Source organism: Lutra lutra, chromosome 17, assembly GCF_902655055.1.
Source record: "Lutra lutra chromosome 17, mLutLut1.2, whole genome shotgun sequence".
In the NCBI taxonomy this organism is placed as follows: domain Eukaryota; kingdom Metazoa; phylum Chordata; class Mammalia; order Carnivora; family Mustelidae; genus Lutra; species Lutra lutra.
The window spans coordinates 47,656,476-47,679,499 of NC_062294.1; the positions used below are offsets into that span (position 1 = coordinate 47,656,476).

A 23,024-nucleotide genomic window follows, 5' to 3' on the forward strand; every position below is an offset into this window, starting at 1 on the left:
TCCTGTGGGCTGTTATGTAGCTACAGTCTTGACCAAAAAATCCCATGAATGTTATCATCCCTGTTTTAACAGATTAAAAAAACCGAGACAGAGAAGTAATTTACCCTACATCCCACAACTCATAATTTAACCTCATCTCCCACCCAAATAAATAATTTAATCTGGGAGGAGACTATCTTAAGATTTCAGAGGTCTCCTGAATGAAATCTACCTTCCAGAATGATTTTTGCTCCCTGACCCCATTTGCTGGATTCAATGGTCAGCATTTTGTTTCCTGTCTTGCCTTTCATGGATGCACCTGTTCCCTCACACCACACTCACAATTGCACATCCCTTATAAAAGCTTGCTTTTATGAACCTCGGTCTCTTTTGGGAAGAAACGGGGTCAGGTTCCCAGTCCCCATGAAAAGTCATTCTTACTGAACTGTCAACTATTTGCACAGCCATTCTCTGGCCACAAAAGATGTGCACTAGGGAAAGAAGATGTAATAAGCAGCAGGAGGTTGGGAGGGTTCTTGAAATGGTCATAAAGGGGAGGAGATTCTAAATGTAGAAACAGTCATAAAACACACCCAGGGTTTGTGGCCTTTGTACAGTGGCAGCCCCACCTGTCCTTTTCCATGCCTGTTGGCATCTGCCTTCCTTCTCAGTCTGCCCCTCCTGGACTTGTCTTCCCAGACCAATACTAGAGACCTGGACTGCGGCCAACCAGAGCATGCAGCACTGAGCTGTGCGGGTAGAGAGGGCAAAAAAGAGGGGAAAGTGTTCACCACATAGGGGACCTGACTCATCTCTGTACATTGTATCTGGACACAGAATGGATTAGTAAGGGCTGTTTGGCAGGACTCATGGCTTAAGAAGTTTAGTAAGGAGTTGTACTTCCTCAATGCTGTCTGACCAAGAGCAAAGGGAAGGGTGTGGGAGGCCTCACAGGCTTAGAAACCCATTGTCCCTCCCTTCTCCCTCTGTTGGGTTACATTCTTCTATCCATAGGTCACTTATTCACTGAATTTGGTTCCAGGAAAACATAATCTCAGTTGAATTCCTTAAAGCCCCAAGCACTCAATTCAGCTCAGGAGTTTCTGTCACCTCAGTGATGACCAGAGGCAAATATGTTTTTAAAGACCGGCAGAAAATTTTGACAAGAGCCTTTGCAACCACAATCCCTTTGAAGACTGCTGAGCTACAAACCAAGGGAGGAAGAAACCTCCTAGGTGCTGGAGAACTTTATGTTTAGACTTCATCTAATGCTCAGAATTGCCCTTTGACGTAAATGCTATTATCCCTATTTCACAAATGAGAAACCAAAACTTCAAGAAGTCACTTGTCTCCTCTCCAAGAACTGGTTAAAAATGGAACCAGGACTCGGACTCACGTATTTCTTAATCTAAAGCTCAAGTTTTCACTCCACACCATCCTACCTACTATAATTCAAAGAAGGGAAAGAAGACCGCTTCCAACAGAGATATTCACAAAGGGCTTCAGTGAAGAGACAGAGTCTGAGATGGGCTTTAAGGTGAACAATAATTCAGGAGGCTGAGCAGGAAGGCAGGGGCATTATAGAAATAAGGGAAAGAATTAGAATAAACTCAGATACACAAAAGTAAACTGTTGAGGCGCCTGGGTGGTGCAGTTGGTTAAGTGTCCAGCTCTTGGTTTCAGCTCAGGTCATGATCTCAGGATCATGAGATCGAGCCCCATGGTGGGCTCTGAGCTCAGCGTGGTGTGTGGGTTTCTCTCTCCCTCTGTCACTCCCCACCATGCACGCGTGTGCTCTCTCTCTCTCTAAAATGGATAAATAAATATTAAAAAGAAAAAGAAAGAAAGTAAACTGCAGGCTGAGCAAGGCAGCAGATCGGGGAATGATATGGGGGCTCTGAATGGCAGCCTAAGGAATCTGAACTTATCCTACAGATGATAGGAGTAACTGGGAAGCTTTAAGAAAGTCAGAAACAGGGGTGCCTGGTGGCTCAGTGGGTTAAAGCCTCTGCACCGGCTCAGGTCATGATCTCAGGGTCCTGGGATTGAGCCCCGCATCAGGATCTCTGCTCACCTCATCAGGAGCCTGCTTCCCCCTCTCTCTCTGCCTGCCTCTCTGTCTACTTGTGATCTCTGTCTGTCAAATAAATAAATAAAATCTTTCAAAAAAAAAAAAAAGGAAAGAAAGTCAGAAACATGACAAAATAGCGTTGTCAGGAAGCTAATTCTGACAGTATTAGGCAAGAAGACCTAAGGAAATGGTTGTCAACTCTGGAAATTCATTAATTCCCTAGAAAATGTTTTTCTTTTTTTTTTCTTTAACTTGTCATTTTAACATACTTTCAGACCTTCAAAAATGTTCCGAAAATAGTCCAAGTTCCCATATACCCTTCACTCAACTTCCCCAAATACTAATGTTGTAGATAAGCAAGGACCAAAATCAATAAATTATCATTGAAATATGATGAACTAATCTACAGATCTTGTTCAAATTCCATCAGCCTTTCCACTAAGGTCCTTTTTCTGGACTAGGAACCAGTCTAGGATCAAACGTTGTATTTGGCAGTTTTATCTCCTTAGTCTCCTTTAATATAGGCCAGTTTCTGAGAAATTCTTTTACCTTCATTAACTTAACATTTTTTTAAGAGTATTGGCCAATTATTCTGTGAAATGGCCCTCAGTTTGGGCTTATCTAATATACCCCCATGATTAAACTTAGGCTATGCATTTTCGGCAACAATAACACAGACATGATGCTGTGCCTTTTCAGTTTATCATATCAGGCCGGCTACCCTGATATCTCCCACTACTGGTGATGTTAACTTTGAACACTTGCCTAAGGTTTCTCCGTAAAATGACTTGGAAGCTCTTAAAAGCTACAAATGCCAGGGCCGCACCATAGACCAATCAAGTCAGACTCTCTAGGGATAAGGCACTGGCTTTAGTAGGTTTTTAAATGCCCTGCAGGTGATTCTAACCAGCCTCCAGGGCTGGAAACCACCAGCTTAGACAATGAACATTAGAATACTGGAAATCAATAAGGAAGCCATTCCTCAGACCTCTCTTTTTAAAATAACAGCCAGTTCCAGGCACAAGATAGATATAATTGGACTTTGGCATGGACCCATGGTAGGGGAAAGGAAAGACCAAAAATCCCCTGATTGAGAAAGTGATGGGTGGATGCTAAGTGAAGTGTCCAGCCCTGCTGGCCTATTTTCTCTCCAGACTTCAGGGAAACCTTTGTTGCAGAGAAGGCACACACCATATAATTTTACAATCATGAGCCTAATGCGAGCTCCTCAGTGCCACTGAGGGAGGGAGTTATAAATCATGTGATATAAATACACAAACACATGCAAATGAGCACTTCCAGCTACAGCTGAGCGGACTGTTCACAGAATAGAAGTTGGAACTGCACGGCCTCCCTTAAACAACCCGGCCTTTCCCACTTGGTCTTTGTCCTTAATCTCTTCTGAAGTAAGTGAGTAAGGACACTGATGTAAATTTCACGAAATAGGAAAGTGTACACAATCTCCTGTTACCAGGTTGTTGAAGCAATGATACTATGCTCAACTTCCTTACCGCTATTATCTTGAGGTTTCCATGAAGAGATTTCATCACCCCCTCCCTTGGAGGGGCCATCAATAACATGCAAACAGGAACACCAGTATAACCCAAATCCCAAGGCAGGAAGGACCCCAATGAGAACTATCCCTAAAGTATCCACAAACTACCAGGATCTGGTGTCACCGGCGCAGGGGAGCTACTGCTAGGCAGGACTGTGACAAAAGAGAAGGGAGCTGTGACACAGTCAGCCGGCCCTACGGAAAGATGCAACTCAATTGTCCCTCAACTATTACAAATCCAAATATCCATCAGGCCTCTCCCTGAGAGGCTGGTACATAACTCAATGCTAATATTTAGGTGAAATAATTTATAGAAAGTTGGGGTCAATGAGGTCAGGAATGGCCGGGAAAGTTTTCGTGAGAGGTGAGGCCTTTGAATGGTTGAGTCTTAGGGAAACAGTGATGATGAGAAACGAGCACAGGGAAGCAGGTGTCAGCACCACTGGAGATGCTAATTTGGAGGGGGATTTCAGGAATGAGGGGGCGTTTGCGTGTTATTTTACTTATTCCTCTCAACCACCGCTTGAGGTTATTTCGGTGGTTGCCGATCCTCAGAAAGGTAGCATAACTTGTCAAGGTCGTTGGTGGATCTGGGATTAACAAGCAGGTGTTTTGAACTCCAAAGCCCACGCCAACAGCACTGCCACTGAGAGAAGACTGGACGCAGTATGTTTAGGGAATAAGAAGGAGCAGAGAAAACTATGACAGAAAAATAAGATTAAAAACAGGGAAGTTAGATAAGCTTGCCAAATTAGGACCACAGGTTGTACAGCCACAAAAAATAGACAGAGACGTTTGAATTTAATCTTGTATTTACACAAGAGCCTTTGTGAAGATTTTGAGTAAGAGAGTAACCAGAGTGATCCCTTGAGCAAAGACCAAAGGGGACAGTGGCAAAAATCAGGGTTCTGGGTTCCTCTGCCCAAAAGATGCCACTGACAACAGTAAAGGGAGCCACACAATACAGTGGAGTGAGAACGGACTAAGAGGCAGAAGCTTGGGTTTAAATGCAAGAAGTTATGCACTGACGTCATGACTTTATTTGGCTATTGACATATTCTCTCTGGACTTCAGTTTCTCCTCATCCATAGGTCAGGTGAAGTGAGACCTAATCCCTAAATGACCTCTAAAAGCTTTGCTACGCAAAGTGTGGCCCACCAACCAGCAGCAACCAGCATCGCCCAAAAGCTTATTTGAAATGCAGCATCTCAGGTCCCACCAGAGGAATCAGTCCTGTATTTAAACAATCTATAAAACAATCTATAAACGATCTATAAACACATGAAAGTTTGAGATACTTCTCTAAAGTATGTTCTAGGGGCACCTGGGTGGCTCAGTCAGTTGAGCAACTGCCTTGGGCTCAAGTCATGATCTCAGGGTCCTGGAATCGAGCAGCACCTGAAGACCTGTGCTCAGCAGGAACTCTGCTTCTCCCTCCTCCTATGCTCCTCTCCCCACTTATATGTGCCAATATGTGCTTTAGAGAGCACTCTCTAAAGAAGATGTGGTCTGTATACACAATGGAATATTACCAAGCCAGCAGAAAGGATGAATACCCAATTTTTGCATCAGTTTGGATGGGACTGGAGGAGATTATGCTCAGTGAAATAAGTAAAACAGAGAAAGTCAATTATCATAAGGTTTCATTTACTTGTGGAACATAAGGAATAGCATGGAGGACATTAGGAGAAGGGAAAATGAAGGGGGAGAAATCAGAATGGAAAATGAACCATGAGAGTCTATGGACTCTGGGAAACAAATGGAGAGTTTTAGAAGGGAGGGGAGTGGGAGGTTGGGTGAGCCCGGTGATGGGTATTAAGGAAGGCATGGATTGCATAGAGCACTGGGTGTTATACGCAAACAATGAATCATGGAACACTACATCAAAAACTAGTGATGACTAACATAACACAATTAAAACAAAAACAAAAAAAGTATGTCCCAGTTCTAAAATGCAATGGTTTCCGACTCACCTCAACTCTGTCACTTGAGAGGGAAAATAATTATTCATTTCATTTGTGTTTAATTCATTTTTCATTCATTTTTCTCTCACCCTAACCCCGCGGCCCCACTCCCCCACATACTTGCCTGCGCCCAAGTAGTGCTCTTAGGAAACACCAGTGGGGCAGCGCTGCCATCTTGTGGCCACGACCAGCAAATGCACTTAACCTCGCAGTTCTTTCCAGTGAGAGGGATGGGGATTGGCAGAAGGGGTGAAGTCCAAGTCAGGTTAGATAAGAGAATCACAACCACCCAGAGTGACCGGAAGCAGTTGTCAGACAGACATCAGCCTGCATCATATGGTAATGTCACATTTCAAAGAGTAGTTTTTTGTTTGTTTGTTTGTTAAGATTTTATTTATTTGACAGAGATTACAAGTAAGCAGAGGCAGGCAGAGAGAGAGGGGAGGAAGCAGGCTCCCTGCCAAGCAGAGGGCCCGATGCGGGGCTCGATCCCAGGATCTTGGGATCATGACCTGAGCCGAAAGCAGAGGCTTTAACCCACTGAGCCACCCAGGTGCCCCGGGTAGTTTTTATAGTACGTAATAAAATGTGATATTAGCAGGGAAGCTGGGCTCCAAGCCAAGCCCTGCCCTAATAACCTTCAAAAACAACAACAAAAAATCACTGTGACACATTTGCAGACATCCAGCCCCTGCCTGAACTCCATCGGTAAACTTGTAATTTTCCAAGAAAATTTCCTTTGCTGTGACAGTTCTTTCTTATCCTGAGCCGAGTGGGTCTGCTGCACTCACCAGTCCGAGTCCTACTTTCTGCCGGCCCTGAAATACATCTAATACCTTTTCACAAAACAGACCTCTCCCAAATGACAATCTTGAAGTCCCTACACTCTTCTGTCCCTTTCCAATGGGCCAGCGAAGTGTGTCCAGCACAGTGAAAGCTCAGTATTCTAGGAGTGTTCTGACCTGAGCAGCAGAACCACAGGACCACCCACTTCCCCATTCTGGGCACTAGATCTATATTAGAAAACCACATCAGCTGATGTGACAACACTGGTTTTTCCTCTTGCGCAGTGGCTCAGTCACCCCACACCTCTGTTGGCATATATATTTTATTCATTTTTTAAATTTTTAAAGAAGATTTTATTTATTTGACAGACAGAGATCACAAGTAGGCAGAGAAGCAGGCAGAGGGGGGTGGGGGGAAACAGGCTCCCCTGCTGAGCAGAGAGCCCGATGCGGGGCTCGATCCTAGGACCCTGGGATCATGACCTGAGCCTAAGGCAGAGGCTTTATTTTAACCCACTGAGCCACACAGGCGCCCCTTTTTTATTTTTTATTTTTTTCTTAAGATTTATTTATTTGACAGAGAGAGACAGCGAGAAAGAGAATAAAGGCGAGGGGAGTGGGAGAGGGAGAGGGAGAAGCAGGCTTCTTGCTGAGCAGGGAGCCCAATGCAGAGCTTAATCCCAGGACCCTAGGACCATGACCTGATCTGAAGGCAGACGCTTAATGACTGAGCCACCCAGGCGCCCTATTCAGTTTTTTTTTAAAGATTTATTTTTGAGAAAGAGAGAGGGAGTGTTGGGGGGGAGCAGAGGGAGAGACTCAAATAGACTCCCTGCTGAGCACAGAGCCCTGACTCAGGGCTAGATCTCACAACCATGAGATCATGACCTGAGCCAAAATCAAGAGTTAGACGCTTAGCTGACTGAACCACCCAGGAGCCCCATATTCAGTTTTATTTTTTAAGAAGTATTTATTAGAAAATATATATATATATTTATTAGAACCTGTTATGTACTATGCACTGGAGACGCAAAGATGAACCAGACCTGGTCTCTGCTCTCACTGAGCTCTGGGCTATGGAGGGAACCTAATTCAAAGCCAGACAATCACAGTTCAGCAGGAAATATCTCGACAGAGATAGACACAGACTTTTGAGGGCCATCCCAGCAACCCCCTGTGAAAATCTTCCACTCTTGTTTTCTGGGCTCAGTTTTCCTCATTTCAAGTTCAAAGTGGAAAAAAAAAAATAGTAATGCAAATGTCCCAGACAGTCATAGTTGGGTCAGACATTTCCTTCTGGCTAATCCAAGGCATTTATGGGCTCATTCTGAACATCCACTCTCTCCTGTTAGACTTCACCACATCTGCCACATGAACAGAAATTCCAGCAGGTCAGGAAACTTGAGTGTGAGTCTTGTGGTTCTGAGGCTAATGGAACTATATGATGCTGCACAAATCATACAATTTCCCTGTGCTTTAATTTCCGTTCTGTGAAATGGGGCAGTTACACCTTCTTCTCAGTAGCCACCACCTAGCAAACACCAGGCACACATTAGGTGCTCAAATGTCTACTGAATATATGTATGAATAAATGATTATTAGGGCAGCTTGAATCATGGAATCAAACAACAGGCATTATTTCTTTTTTCTTTCTTCTTTTATTTTTTAAAGCTTAAACTCAAGGCTTTTTAAAAGATTTTATTTATTTATTTGACAGGCAGAGATCACAAGTAGGCAGAGAGGCAGGCAGAGAGAGAGGAGGAAGCAGGCTCCTTGCTGATCCCAGGATGCTGGGATCATGACCTGAGCCCAAGGCAGAGGCTTTAACCCACTGAGCCACCCAGGCGCCCCTCAATAGGCATTTCTGAATGTCTACTAAGTATACTGTGGAATCAGGAAACCAAATGGGGCAGAATGGTATTTTCTCCCCACTTTTCTCTTATCTCCTTCCTGAAGGGGGAGCTTTGTAAGGCAGAGAGGCTGTGTTAAAACAAATAATGTTCTCAGGATGGGCTCTAAGTAGTTGTCAATATTAAGAAGAAAAAGGTCTGTTTGTCTTGGGGGGTGTTTTATATAAATGCACCTGAGGGACCCAAAGCTCCTTCCCATGGTATCCAGGACCCAACCCTCCACCCCAAGTCCTTGGAGGGGAAAAGCAGACAGAAAGAACTGACAGGGAGCCAGGACTGAGGGGAGCATGAGGGAGGGCTGAGGAGCTCACTGACCCTGCAGCAGCCTGGGAGCGGACTGACAGATAACTCATGGGCAAAGGAAAGCACTCCCACCAGGTCCCTTGTGGCATGTGACCATTCATCAGTGAAATTTTCTTTCTGATAATGGACTGAACTTTTTACATGCTTCCTAACAAACCAGGCCTAGTTAAAGTGTTACAAGAATATCGCTTAATTCAACAAACACTGATAGAGTGCTCCCAAAGTGCCAGGCCCTACATAAGTTCAGGAATACAAAAATGAACAATAACAGCCCTTCCCCCCACTGCCCTCAAATATCACTATCCCATTAGCTCCACGCTTCTTCCCTGTGCTGCCCTACTCTCTGGCCTCCACCAACCCAAGTCCTACCCTATCAGCAAGACCCCTCCAAGCTCCACCTAATCCAGAGTCCCCTGAGTGACTCTGGGCCCACAATGAACTCCCACCTCTTCTGGAATTTGGTTCCATTTTCATCTCTTAGGTTTTATGAATATATATCATCTCCCTGGTTAGATTTGAGCTTCCCGAGAACAGAGACCATTGTTAGAATTTTCCAGAGAAACCACATCCATGATTTGAATCAGACCAAGCTCAGACCAAGCCCAAGCCTTCAACTAGAGACCAATCCCTATTGTGCCTGCTTCACGAAGGTGCTTTATAAACTTTGTAGTAGCAAAGTCTATAATCTCCCACATTGTCAATAAGCAGCAATAATTTGAAAATTGAGAGGTTAAGAATGATCATACAGAAATCAGAAAGGGCTTGACTCATGCCTTGCCTCTCCCCTCCTCTTAGGTCAAACAATCACGCCACCTGTTCTCACTCCTGCCTGGAGGCTGCCAGGGAGGACTTCCTTGTAAAACTTCCCCTCAGTCCCCGAAGATACCACTCAGCATTCAAGCCCTTCTCTCCTCTCTTTGAGCATATTTCCCAAAGTCTCTGAAATTAGTCAAGTTTAGTAAGTACCATGTTCTGTAACCATTAATGATTACTCTAAACAGAATTACCTTCTTCCTTTGCCTTGGGCTGTTTCCAAACAAGGTCTGGAGCTAACAACCCCAAGAGCACAGGCAAACACCCTTTAAGGGCTCCTTCCTTCCTGTGGTTCCTGTTTCTTAGAGCTTCTTGGATGTAAAGCCCTGGGTGGGGGGAGGGGGGGTCTTCCACCAACCCAGTTCCTTCTCCTTTAGTCTGGAGCAACAAAGCCATAGCCACCTTCCTGATGAACAGCAAGCAGGCCCAGTTTGACCCACTACTTCAGGGGCAATGTTCTGAGCAAGAGAGAAACAGCCTCTCCTCTGCAGTCCTCTCTCCTTCCCACCTTTTGTGGCCACAGAATTGGGAGGAAATTGTAAACACAGTGAAGACAGGACTTCTCAAGCAACACTCCTGTTGCTCCAGGGGCCCCGAAGACAGAGGGGAGACAGATCATGCCATCCTCTCTTCTGCTGACCCTTAGTACTTGCTTTCTTGCCCAATGTTAAGCTAGAAAATATCACCAAAAAGTACAAGGAAATTCAAAGAGCAAAAAGATTTGGGGAAGAAATCATAGCACCCTGGGAGGTAGGGAGTAGGTGAGGAGGAGGGGAGGGAACCAGTATTCCTGCCAAGTTGTCAGTCACCTTCTTGTGTTCTTAAGAATGCTTCATTTCTTTTGTTTGGTCAGTTTTTCCTCCCAGATTCCCGTAAACCTGTTACCTAACGAGGTCAGCGTCACTTAGGCGTTCTCGCCCTGCAACAGGAATACTGGCCAGGGATTAAAGCCCAGACCACCATCCCAAGGAAGACTTCGGGAGCCTCCAACTGGGAACCCTCCACACTCTCTTCAAGTGACTCACAGCAGCACCAACAGTCACAATGAAAATTCTAATCCCTTTCCTCCTTCTGTTGCTGCCACTAATGCTGATGCCTGTGGTCTCTAGCAGCCCAAATCCAGGTAATAAGATTAATTTTCTATAAAGGGGAAATGGGGCGGCGAGGGGTATGTGGCAGAACACAGAAGAAAATGTGGCAAAAAACGTGCAACAACCATGCATTGAAATGTAGCCCCTTCCAGCTACAGGGATTTGAGACAAGTTAGTTTCTGCCAGTGCCTGGTTCCTCATTTGCAAAAAGGAGAAGACTATACTTACATCCAAAGAGTGTTTCAAGAGCAAAATGAGATAGCGAGATAGTGGGTATCAAAATGTCTGAAACTGTAGCTGCAAAATACAGATATATACTGGCTCAATAAAAATCTGCTCTCTGGGGGCACCTGGGTGGCTCAGTTGGTTGAGCTTCTGCCTTCAGCTCAGGTCATGATCTCAGAGTCCTAGGATCGAGTCCGGCACTGGGTTCCCTGCTCAGTGGGGAGTCTACTTCTCTTCTCTCCCTGCTCTCTCTCTGTCAAAAAAATAAAAATAAAAATCTGCTCCCTTACCTTCTGCCCTTTATCCCTTCCCAGAAGAGCCAGTCTTGGTGAAGGCGGTATAAAGGTATTGAAGGCAACTGTACATTCATGGAGGATGAGAAGTCCTTGCTTATATTCTTTAGGGGCACCTGGGTGGCTCAGTCATTAAGCAGCTGCCGTCAGCTCAGGTCATGATCCTGGGGTCCTGGGATCGAGCCCCCCGTCGGGCTCTCTGCTCAGCGGGAAGCCTGCTTCTCCCTCTCCCACTCCCCCTGCTTGTGTTCCCTCTCTTGCTGTGTCTCTCCCTATCAAATAAATAAATAAAATGTTTTAAAAAAATATTCTTTATAGTACACCAGGATGCCACCATTAACTTTTAATACTATTTAATGGTAAAGTAGAAAACTAGAAAGATCGTATCACCGGATAGTATCTATATTGGAAGCTTTAGCCATACTAAGCTCACGTTTTGGAAAGCAGGCCTTGGGTTAAAGGCTCCAAATCAGCCCCAGCTTTCACTACATCTCAGGTGAGCTCACCATTAGCAGAACAACCATGCAGAAGAGAGCTCATCCCATGTATGTTTCTACTCAAGAAAACCAACTCCTCAAGGGCTAGTTTGAGGTAAAATAGCTTTTTTACATATTTACCGACAACTTGATCCTTAAAATCAGAAACTCACCTTACTCCACCCCAATTTTACACTTCCCTTCCCTTGTAGAGAGAGATCTCTGGAAGGTGCTGGACCCCATAGTTCTAGGGCCTAGACTGCCAGTCGGAAAGGGAAGGCTTTTCCATCATGGTGACCAACACCAAGGCTAGAGTCCTTACCCTTGATTCAAAGCCCTAACCACAACCTGCCTTTCCAATCCACTCCTCATCTCACTAACAAGTGCTCTGTGCTCCACCTAAACTAGACTGTTGGCTGTTCCCCGAACGGGTCTTGTGCTTTCCCACGAGCTTAACTTCTCTCATACACTCAGCTCAGAAACCACCTCCTCCTCACAGCCTCCCTGATTCCTCTCTCAACCAGATATGAGCCCTCCGTCCTGTGAACATGCTTCGTCCAAACGTGACCCTCTCTTTGCATTTGTCATATTCTGTCTCATACTGAAGGTATTTGTGTGCCTTTCCTACCTCTACCCCTGCCCTTCTAGACTGCAACCTCCTTGGTAGCACAATCTGGTATAGTGTTTCCATATCTCTCATTCTATCCAGCATAGTATTCAGTAAATATTTGCTAAGGGAAAGAATAAATGCTCAGGTTTCTAAGTTCAAAATGTTGCCCTTAAAAGACTCTACACCTGGGTTTGATAGCAGCTCTATTAACATTTGGGGCTGGGCAATTCTTTGCTGTAGCTGCTGTTCTGTGCATTGTAAGATGTCCAGCAGCACGTGTGTGACCTCTATCAACTAGATACCAAGCCTCTTCTCCCCTGCCCCCAGTTAAGATAGACAAAGTTAACTCTAGGTGTTGCCAAATGTCCCCTGGAGGGGGTAACCACCTCCAGCTGAGAACCCCTGCTCTATGACAATAGTTCTCAAACCTGGCGACACGTTTAGATTTTCCTAGATCTATAGACTCAGCCTTGGAACCCAGGGAACCTAGATCTAAATCCTCGTTCCACCCTTACTTTGCAGCCCTAGACAAGCTGCTTCATTTTTTGGAGCCCGTTTTACCATCTTAAAATGAGTAAAATACCATTTAGAACATAATTGTTGTGAATATTAAATGATCTATAAGGTGTACCTAACAAGGATTCAATAAATGGACTGAGTGAAATATCTCAAGTAGCTCCTAAAAGACAACAGCAATGAATTGGGGAAAGCTCGCTCTGCCGCCAGATGGCGCTATTACAGACACACCAGGGTCCATCCCAGTCTCCTCTTTTTTTTTTTTTTTTTAAAGATTTTATTTATTTATTTGACAGACAGAGATCACAAGTAGGCAGAGAGGCAGGCAGAGAGAGAGGGGGAAGCAGGCTCCCCGCTGAGCAGAGAGCCCGATGCGGGGCTTGATCCCAGGACCCTGAGATCATGACCTGAGCCAAAGGCAGAGGCCTTAACCCACTGAGCCACCCAGGCACCCCCCCGTCCCAGTCTCTTAATCCAGTTTCTTAGCACCTCTCTGGCTCGAGGAAACAACACCCTCCACCTTCCCATCCCCCCCAAAATTCTCAAAATAAAATCTGATCTTACTTTATCTCTTAAAATAACCACATACATTCACAGTGTTTTTCACAGGGAGGAATGAGAATAGATAAGAATATATGAAAATGTTAGGAAACAAATAACTTATAATAATAGATTAATTACTTATATCATTAAGTATGAAGTTATCTACAATAATTGTTGAAATATACTAAGTAATCCTATGTGGCAGGCGATGTTTTTTTAAAAATTTTAAAATTTATTTTATTTTTTCTTAAGATTTTATCTATTTATTTGATAAAGACACAGTGAGAGAGGGAACACATGCAGGGGGAGTGGGAGAGGGAGAAGCTGGCTTCCCGCTGAGCAGGGAGCCCCATGTGGGGCTTGATCCCAGGACCCTGAGATCATGACCTGAGCAGAAGGCAGACACTTAACGACTGAGCCCCCAGGCGCCCCTAGCAAGGGAGGTTCCAAGCATTTCATACAGATTACCTCATTATGTCCTCACAGAAATATAATGGATTTTTAAATTCACTTTTAATTTTTCAGACTCAAGAGATGTTATAAAAACAGAGTTTCCATATATCCTTCATCCAGTTTTTAAAAAATAATATCTTACATTACCATAACATGATTACCAAAACCAGGGAGTTAGCATTGACATAATACTATGAATGAATGTACTAATATCCAGATTTGCTAATCATCCTGTTAATGTCCTTTTTCTGGTCCAGAATCCAATCCAGGATACTAACCTGAATAAAGCTGTCTTGTCCCCTTGGTTTTCCCCAAGCTGGAGTAGTTTCTCAGCCTTCCTTGTCTTTCATGATTTTGACAGTTCTGAAGACTACTGGTCAGTTATTTTGTAGAAAGCCTCTCAGTTTGGGTTTGTCTGATGATTCTTCATGATTAAGATCAGATTATGTGTTTTTGGCAAGAGTACCACAGAAGTCATGTGTGCCTTCTCCATGCCTCACATCAGACGGCCCATGATACTGATCATTCCCAACTACTGATGATATTCATTTTGAAAACTTGCTCAAGGTAGTGTCTGCCAAGGTTTCTCTACTATAAAACTACTCTTTTTCCCACTCTAATTAATAAGTATCTTGTGAAGAGATACTTTAAGACTATACAAAAAGCAGGGTGCCTGGGTGGCTCAGTGGGCTAAAGCCTCTGCCTTTGGCTCGGGTTGTGATCCCAGAGTCCTGGGATCGATCCCCACATCGGGCTCTCTGCTCAGCGGGGAGCCTGCTTCCTCCTCTCTCTCTCTGCCTGCTTCTCTGCTTACTTGTGATCTCTGTCTGTCAAATAAATAAATAAAACCTTTAAAAAAAAAAAAGACTATACAAAAAGCCTATTTCTTCCAAATCCATTGACGATTCCCACCTTCAACAAAAGTTACTGTGGTATTAGCCAAATGGTGATTTTCTATTTCCATCATTCCTTCTACATTTATTAATTGGGATTCCACTATAAGAAAAAGCTTCTCGGGACTCCTGGGTGGCTCAGTCAATTAAGCGACTGCCTTCGGCTCGGGCCATGATCCTGGAGTCCCGGGATGGAGTTCCAGAATCAAGTCCTGCATCAGGCTCCCTGCTCAGTAGGGAGTTTGTTTCTCCCTCTGACCCTCCCTGCACCCTCATGCTCTCTCTCTTACTCTCTCTTAAATAAAATCATTTAAAAAAAGAAAGAAAAATCTTCTTCTCTCCCATTTACTTACTGAATTACTTATGAGCAGAGACTCATGGATATTTATGGATTATAATCCATTACTATCACTATTTGTTATGTTGTTCATGTTGTCTCAAATTGACTGTTGAGAGCTGCTCCAAGCAGGCTTCTCTTTTTGGCATATCATTAACAGTTCCAGACTTTCTGATATCACAAGACGTTCCAGGCTCATCTTGTACTTCCCTGGCCTGCCTTGGAATCAACCATTTCTCCAGAGAGCTGTGGTTCCTTTCACTGGGCGATGGTACTCACAAGCCCTGGGCACTAAGGTCTGGCCCATGGCTACCAGGAGCTAGTGCTTCTCCGCCCTCTAGTGGATAAAGCTAGGAACATACTAATCCACAGGCACATACTAATGGACAATTATTAGCCCCATTTTACAAATTAGGTAAATGAAAGACAGAAGTTAGGCAACTTGTCCGAAATCATAAAGCTAATATGTAGTGGAACAGCGAAGTCAAAATAATGATAGATCTACCACAAGTCCTAACAAGTGGGAGTTAGCTTCTTTACACATACAGGTCAGTAGAAAGCAACAAACCTAACATTCCAGCATGGACACCCTCTTTGGGACAGAGTGACAGAAGTCCGCAATAATAACCACAATAATAACAATCATGTACTGGATACCTACTTGGGCACTGACCACTGGGCACCTGCAGTAGCTTATTTATTCCTAATTCTGCAAGGTGGATACTACTATTCTCGTTTTACAAACCAGAGAACCAAAAATCAAAGAAGCCGAGACTGCATCGTTAAGGGACAGAGCAAGTAGTAGATGCCACGTCTGCCTGGATGTAAAGTTCATGCTTATTCCACTATATCAATATTTTCCAAAACTGATTTTTGGTAGGACATAAAAATTAGCTTTTACTTCAATAGTTATGTTTATGTATGTTAGAAAAAAATCTAAGCATGTATCAAACCCCTAATCTCAGATAATACAGCAGAGGATGAGGCTGGTTTTGTAAATTAAATCTGTTTAAAGAAAAAGTAAGAAGTAAATAATAGCATCATAAAGGTGGTCCAGAAATGTCTGAGGTTTGGGAAACATGATACTGTAGGAACGTGCAGCTTCATTTTAATTTATGCCATGGAATTAAGGTTGTAAAGACTGCAGAAAGAACAACACTTCGGGCGCCTGGGTGGCTCAGTGGGTTAAGCCGCTGCCTTTGGCTCAGGTCATGATCTCAGAGTCTTGGGACTGAGCCCCGCATCGGGCTCTCTGTTCAGCAGGGAGCCTGCTTCCTCCTCTCTCTCTGCCTGCCTCTCTGCCTGCTTGTGATCTCTCTCTGTCAAATAAATAAATAAAATCTTAAAAAAAAAAAAAAAAAGAACACTTAAGAAACTTGGACCTGAGTTTTAGTTTCAGCTGGGTCACCATTACCTTTGTGAACTTGGGCATTTCATTTGCTCTCTCGGGGCCGCAGTTTCCTCATCTGAAAAAAAAAAAGGGATAGTGATTTAGTTAATTTGTACAATCCTTTTACAAGCAATTTAGTAATAATATCAAGAAACATAAAACTATTCTTAACTTTTGACCCAGCAATTCCACTTTGGGAAATCTTGCCCAAGACAATAATCTAGTGTTTGGAAAACAGTTACAAACATAAGGAATTTTATCAATATCCAAAAGTAAAACAATCTAAATATTCAGCAATGAATGAAGAGTTAAATAATTTGGAGGTCATATGCTTATTGGGAATGTTAGGTAGTCATAAAAAATGTCTGTTTGGGGGGCACCTGGCTGGCTCAGTCAGTTAAGTGTCTGCCTTGGGCTCGGGTCATGATCTTGGGGTCCTGGGATCAAGCCCCAAGTTATCGCTGGGCTCCCAGCTCAACAGGGAGTCTGCCCCCCACTCATGCTCTCTCTCTCTCTAATAAATAAATAAAATCTTTTTAAAAATGGTGGGGGGGCCTGGGCACCTCAGTTAGTTGAGTGTCCCACTTTTTTTTTTTTTTAAAGATTTTATTTATTTATTTGACAGAAATCACAAGTAGGCAGAGAGGCAGGCAGAGAGAGAGAGGAGGAAGCAGGCTCTCCGCTGAGCAGAAAGCCCGATGTGGGGCTTGAACCCAGGACCTGGGATCATGACCTGGGCCGAAGGCAGCGGCTTAACCCACTGAGCCACCCAGGCACCCCAAGTGTCCCACTTTTGATTTCAGCTCAGGTCATGATCTCAGGGTCATGGGATCCAGTCCTGAGTAGGACTCTGCCAGGGCATGGAGCCTGCTTGAGATTCTCTCTCTCCCTCTGCCTTTCTCTGCTTGTACTCTCTCTTTTTCTCAAAAAAAAAAAAAAAAAAAAGTTAATAAAAATGTCCATCATAGGGGCACCTGGGTGGTTCAGTGGGTTAAAGCCTCTGCCTTCGGCTCAGGTCACGATCCCAGGGTTCTGAGATAGAGCCCCGCATCAGGCTCTCTGCTCAGCAGGGAGCCTGCTTCCTCCCTGCCTCTCTGCTTACTTGTGATCTCTGTCTGTCAAATAAATAAAATCTTGGGACGCCCGGGTGGCTCAGTTGTTTAAGCTGCTGCCTTCAGCTCAGGTCATGATCCCAGGGTCCTGGGATTGAGTCCCACATCGGGCTCCTTGTCCAGCGGGGAGCCTGCTTCTCTCTCTGCCTCTGCCTGCCACTCTGCCTGCTTGTGCTCTATGACAAATAAATAAATAAAATATTTTTTTAAATAAATAAATAAATAAATCTTAAAAAAAATCCATCATAAAGATGACATAGCAACATGTTTATAAAGTGAACAACAACAAAAAAACCTTGTTCACATACTATGGTTATCACTGTAGAAAGAAAATCATATGCAGGAAACACACCAAAATACCACCAGATGGTAAGAGTGAAGATTTCTTTATTTGTACTTTCCAAATTTTCTCTAATATAGCTCTATACATTTAGAGTTTTAAAAACTTCTAACTAAAGAGATTCAACTAAATAACCTCCAAGATTCCCTCTGGCTCTAGTATTCTGTGGCCTTCCTCTGGAACTACAAGTAGAGGTCAGGCGAAAGTAAAATATTAGAAAAGTTCAGACGGCAGGGGCTATGTGTGTCTGCCTGAGTTATTTTTTTTTTTAAAGATTTTATTTATTTATTTGACAGAGAGAGATCACAAGTAGGCAGAGAGGCAGGCAGAGAGAGAGGTGGAGGCAGGTTCCCTGCAGAGCCGAGAGCCCGATATGGGGCTCGAACCTAGGATCCTGGGATCATGACCTGAGCCAAAGGCAGAGGCTTAATCCACTGAGCCACACAGGTGCCCCATGAATATTTTAAATGGATAAGGAATTGCCTTATTCTTATTCAAGCCCCTGCTTGAGTTACTTTAATAGCACTCAAAACAGCACATGAGAACATTTGGAAACTAGTACTTGGGGAAATGGTGCAATACCTTCCATCTGTGTGGCAGAAAGGGCACAAGTCTGGGAAAGAGCCCTACATTGAATCAAAGGATCTCTAAGGGCCCTCTCCACACAACTCGTCCATTTGTTTACTGTACAAACATTTACCAAGTGCCTGCCATGTGTCAGCTCTATACAGTTGAATGACTAATGAGCCATCGGTGGGAGCAAGATTTTTAGTTTCCTGTAGCACAGAATGAGGGGCTTAAACAACAGAAATTTATTTTCTGACAACTCTGGTATCTCTTTGCCCAAATCATTTCTTCTTATAGGGACTCCAGTTGGACTGAATTAGGACCCACCATAACGACCTCATCTTAACTTGAACTCGTTTTAACACAGTCACCTCTCTAAAGATCCTATCTTCAAATAAAGTCATTCTGGGGGTTAGGGCTTCATCACGAATTGAGGGGGGGGGACAATTCAATGTCCACAACAGATTTCAAACAACAAACTATATGTATAACTGTGCATTAAAAGAACTGCCTTCAAATACAGTGGGAAACCATGTGAAGGCGTAATTGATTCTTACAGGATATATCAGAAACCACTATGCCAAGGAAGCACCATCTGGGCCCACTTCTAGCTACAGAATCTCAAGTCTATTAACTATCATCCTTGATTGTCAAAGAAATATTACCATTTCACAAAATCGGAATCAGGTGAGACAGCATCAGGTGATAAGACAGACTTGACTAGAGGCCAAAAGAGGAATGGATTTGTTCCAGAGGCACAAAAGTAAATACCATCCTCTTATAGTTGAACTTGGATTATGGATGCAAATATAGGGAATGTAAAGGTCAGGTGAAGATCCTGACGAGTCTATGGAATAATCTGCTCCTTGTTCTCATTTCTGAAGTCATGAGAACTTTAATGTGTGCTGGGGCTAGGGCGTATTATCGGGCCCTCTTTTTCTTTTTCCTAATGATTTATTTATTTATTTGAGAGAGAGAGCGAGAGCAGGAGAAGGGTGGGAGGGACAGAGAGAGAGACAGAGAGAGAGAAACCCAAGCAGACTCCACACTGAGCACAGAAGCCGACACGGGGCTCGAAGCAGGGCTTAATCTCACAACCCTGAGATCATGACCTTATCCAAAACCAAGGGTCAGATGCCTAGTCAACTGAGCCGCCCAGGTGCTCCTGTCAGATCTTGATTAACACTCACCTTTTATCCTTTCTTCCATCCAGAAGCCATTCTTTTTCCACCCACCTCCAGCTAAGCTCTTCTCTAAGCCATATCTTAAACCTCAATTCCTTATCCATTTAAAATATTCATGGGGCACCTGGGTAGCTCAGTGGGTTAAAGCCTCTGCCTTCAGCTCAGGTCATGATCCCAGGGTGCTGGGATTGAGCTCCGCATCAGGCTCTCTGCTCAGCAGGGAGTCTGCTTCTCCCTCTCTCTCTCTGACTGCCTCTCTGCCTATCAAATAAATAAATAAAATCTTAAAAAATAAATAAAATAAAATATTCCTCTCTTGAAGTACCCTAGAGCCCTGAAAAATGAAGGAGGGGCATCTGGGTGGCTCAGTCAGTTAAGCGTCTGCTTTTGGCTCAGGTCTTGTTCTCAGGGTCCTGGGATCCAGCCTGGCATGAGCATTGGTCTCCCTGCTCAGTGGGGAGCCTGCTTCTCCCTCCCCCTCTCTCCCTCTGCCTCTCCCACTACTTGTGTGCCTGCTCTCTCTCTCTCTCAAATAAATAAAATCTTAAGGAAAAAAAAAAAGAGGAAGGAAAAACCAATGATGCAGGTAGCACAATACTGGGGGACCATTTCTGTTGGTCCCTTCCCTTTCAGGTACCTGGCCATGACCTGTTTCCTTCCACCAGGGGTCGCCAGAGGCCATCGGGACGATCGCCAGGCTCCTAGGACCGGGCTCCACAAAGGCAGCCAAGAATGTGATTGCAAAGGTCAGTATCAACAATAGCACTGCACCATCCCAATCCAACTCTCTCCCCTGAGCCCCACTCCCGCCCTCCAAACACCAGTGCAGATGTTTTCTGAGCTAACTTCACCCACTGCCTTTCTCCATCAGCCCACCACATGTAGCACACAACACCGTCTTCTTCCTGAGTCTCTGACAAGAGCAGGACCCCTCCAAGTTCTAGGGGGAGCTGGTTGAATCTCTGGCTGCCCTTCCCCCCTTATTCTTTTCCCCAAGAACCCAGGGCTGCTTTCCAAAAACTTCCTGAATCTTCTTTTTGATCTTCGTTAACTCATAAATAAGACTGAAATCAGAGAGGCAAAACGTTTGGCCAAGTTAAGACAGCCAGAGGAAGACACTAGATCTTTTCTTCATTTTTTGGTCTCCTTAATGATATCTTGATGCCCCCTCCAAACCTGCCACCAAATTCTTGCCAATACAGGTCAGGCAAAACAACTCAGAAATCCTGGTGCTCATATAACTGGGCACCCCCACTGTTCTCTGTGTTGACTCCTTTCCCCACCTCCACTGCAGTCTGAAAAAGAAACTGGAAGGCAAGGAAGATGGCAAGGAAAGCCCTGCCCTACTCCCTGTTCGCAACGATATTAACCTTCCCCTCTAAGTAACAACCCTGTTATTTCAGACTGGTTCCTGAGAGCCCCTAAAAGAAAACTTATGGCAATGCCTGAGACGCCAAAGAAGCAGTGTCCCTGTGATCAGTTCAAGGCCAGTGTGAAGAAAACCAGTAAGTTTCAAAAAGAATGACCTTCCTTCAACCAGAGTCACTCTGCGGGATAACAATTCCACATTGTTATTCCATATGATTCCATAAGATGGAGCAGGGGTTGAGAATAGACAAAAGAAGTGAAATGAAGACTAAGATAAACACACCTCTCAGCCCTTTCTACTCAATGTCAACTTGAGGAAACAAGAGTTAGGGAGGTAGATACAATTTTCCTAATACCAGAAAGGTTCGACCAAATTCTTAGATTTTAGAAGTCCATTGCTTATCAAAGTGGAGGGAGATGGGACTATTGGGGACTTGGTCATCAATCTCTGAAGATACCAAACATAATTTAGTTCCTTCCTTGAGAAGTTTTTAAATGTCATATAAAAAGTAAATTGGCAAATTAAACTGATTGAAATTATGATATTATGAAGGATGAGATAAATCAAGATCCTTATCACCGCTGGTAGAAGTAAAATACAATTTGGTAGTACCTATAGAAAATTTATTTACTTATCTTTAAATATTTTTATTTTGGGGGGCACCATGGTGTCTTGGTTGGTTAAGTATCCAGCTCTAAGGAATGAGGAATGAAGAATATATTTTTTTATTTTAATTTCTAAATTTTTTTTAATTTTAATTTTTTTCCATTGGACAAGTCTCACTTTTTTACCATTTTGAAAGCTTTCCTAAAAATTAAAATTTTTTAAAGATTTTACTTATTTATTAGAGAGAGAGAGAGCATGAGAGGGGAGAGGGTCAGAGGGAGAAGCAGACTCCCCTCCAAGCAGGTAGCCTAATGTGGGACTCGATCCCAAGACTCCAGGATCATGACCTGAGCTGAAGGCAGTTGCTTAACCAATTGAGCTACCCAGGCGCCCTAAAAATTAAATTTTGAAAACATTTTTAATATTGATCTTTATTTTCACCTAGGGCACCAAAGGCACCACAGGAAGCCAAACAAGCACTGGAGAGCCTGCCAGGAATTTCTCAAACAATGTCAGCTAGCAAGCTTTGCACTGCCTTTATAGGACTCCCTCTCCCAATGAAACATTCTCAGTCAAGATGGTAGAGGACACCTAGAGGATGCCCTCCTCCCACTTCCAGCTCCCCTACCCTGTCCCTACTCCAGCGTTCTCACAAAGCATTTTCCCCAAGATTATTGCTTCCTCTAGTCCCCTCTTCTCTTGTCAGTCTTTTCCTGTGTGCCTCCTCCCTCCCTTTTCCCAGGCTTAAGCTTAATTACCTGGAAACCCTGGTTTCTTAACTGGTCCCAAATATAACCAGGCAAGTAGCAAACAGAAAATAAGTATTTTTAAATGTAGTAAGTCAAAATCCATTTCTTTCAGATGGGGTCTGGCAACTCATTTAATCCCCACTTTAGCCCGTTTACTGCAAACTCTACCCAGATTCTACACACACTTCCCACCACCAGCCTCATTCTTCCTCTCCACTGCCCAATTTTTTATTCTTTTACCGTTTTAACAAACCTTTTTGAGGTAAGAGCTAAGTGGAGCAAAGACAGCAGGTGTAGGAACAAATCTGACAGGATCTTACTAGAGATAATGTAGATTAAATGGGGTGCCTGGGTGGCTCAGTGGGTTAAGCCGCTGCCTTCATCTCAGGTCATGATCCTGGAATCCTGGGATTGAGTCCTACTTCGGGCTCCCTGCTCAGCAGGGAGTCTGCTTCTCCCTCTGACCCTCTCCCCTCTCATGCTCTCTCTCTCTCAGGTAAATAAAATCTTAAAAAAAAAACCCACAGTATATAAGGACATTAAACTGGCAGCCATTTGAAAGAATGAATAAAGAAGAAAAGACTATCACAGCAGTATAAAGACTGCCTCCTCTCGGGGCGCCTCGGTGGCTCAGTGGGTTGAAGCCTCTGCCTTTGGCTCAGGTCATGGTCTCAGGTCCTGGGATCAGGCCCCGCGTCGGGCTCTCTGCTCGGCGGGGAGCCTGTTTCCCCTTCTCTCTCTGCCTGCCTCTCTGCCTACTTGTGATCTCTCTCTGTCAAAAAAAAAAAAAAAAGACTGCCTCCTCTCTAACCCTTTCTGAAAGGTCAGAAGGGGAGCGGGGGAAATAAAAGGACACTCGTCCAGAATCTGGCTTCTGTCATCCCAGATGA

The 23,024-nt window shown here is 44.0% G+C and overlaps 1 protein-coding gene and 1 long non-coding RNA gene across 5 annotated transcripts in view; one reads left to right on the plus strand and one right to left on the minus strand.

Moving 5' to 3' along the window:
- Window positions 1–23,024, minus strand: part of LOC125088640 (uncharacterized) — a 103,411-nt gene that overhangs the window by 77,865 nt on the left and 2,522 nt on the right. For 3 of the 4 annotated variants that reach the window (XR_007123748.1, XR_007123746.1, XR_007123747.1), the window contains exon 2: window positions 16,232–16,283. This is a non-coding gene — a long non-coding RNA (uncharacterized LOC125088640). Of the gene's footprint in view, window positions 1–15,776; window positions 15,986–16,182; window positions 16,284–23,024 lie in introns of those variants that run through there. The other variant, XR_007123745.1, reaches the window with a different exon arrangement.
- CXCL17 (C-X-C motif chemokine ligand 17) lies at window positions 10,243–22,474 on the plus strand. The gene is made up of 4 exons (XM_047709872.1): window positions 10,243–10,503; window positions 20,076–20,156; window positions 20,814–20,915; window positions 21,831–22,474. The coding sequence occupies exons 1-4, from the start codon at window positions 10,425–10,427 to the stop codon at window positions 21,926–21,928; spliced, it is 360 nt and encodes a 119-aa protein (XP_047565828.1). The 5' UTR covers window positions 10,243–10,424; the 3' UTR covers window positions 21,929–22,474.

What these genes read in the sequence shown, in the direction of transcription:
- CXCL17 (XM_047709872.1), top strand. Translation starts at nt 10,425, where the DNA reads ATGAAAATTCTAATCCCTTTCCTCCTTCTGTTGCTGCCACTAATGCTG. An exon ending in CTCTAGCAGCCCAAATCCAG is followed by an intron (nt 10,504 to 20,075) that starts GTAATAAGATTA and finishes TCCTTCCACCAG; the next exon opens with GGGTCGCCAGAGGCCATCGG. An exon ending in GGCCAGTGTGAAGAAAACCA is followed by an intron (nt 20,916 to 21,830) that starts GTAAGTTTCAAA and finishes ATTTTCACCTAG; the next exon opens with GGCACCAAAGGCACCACAGG.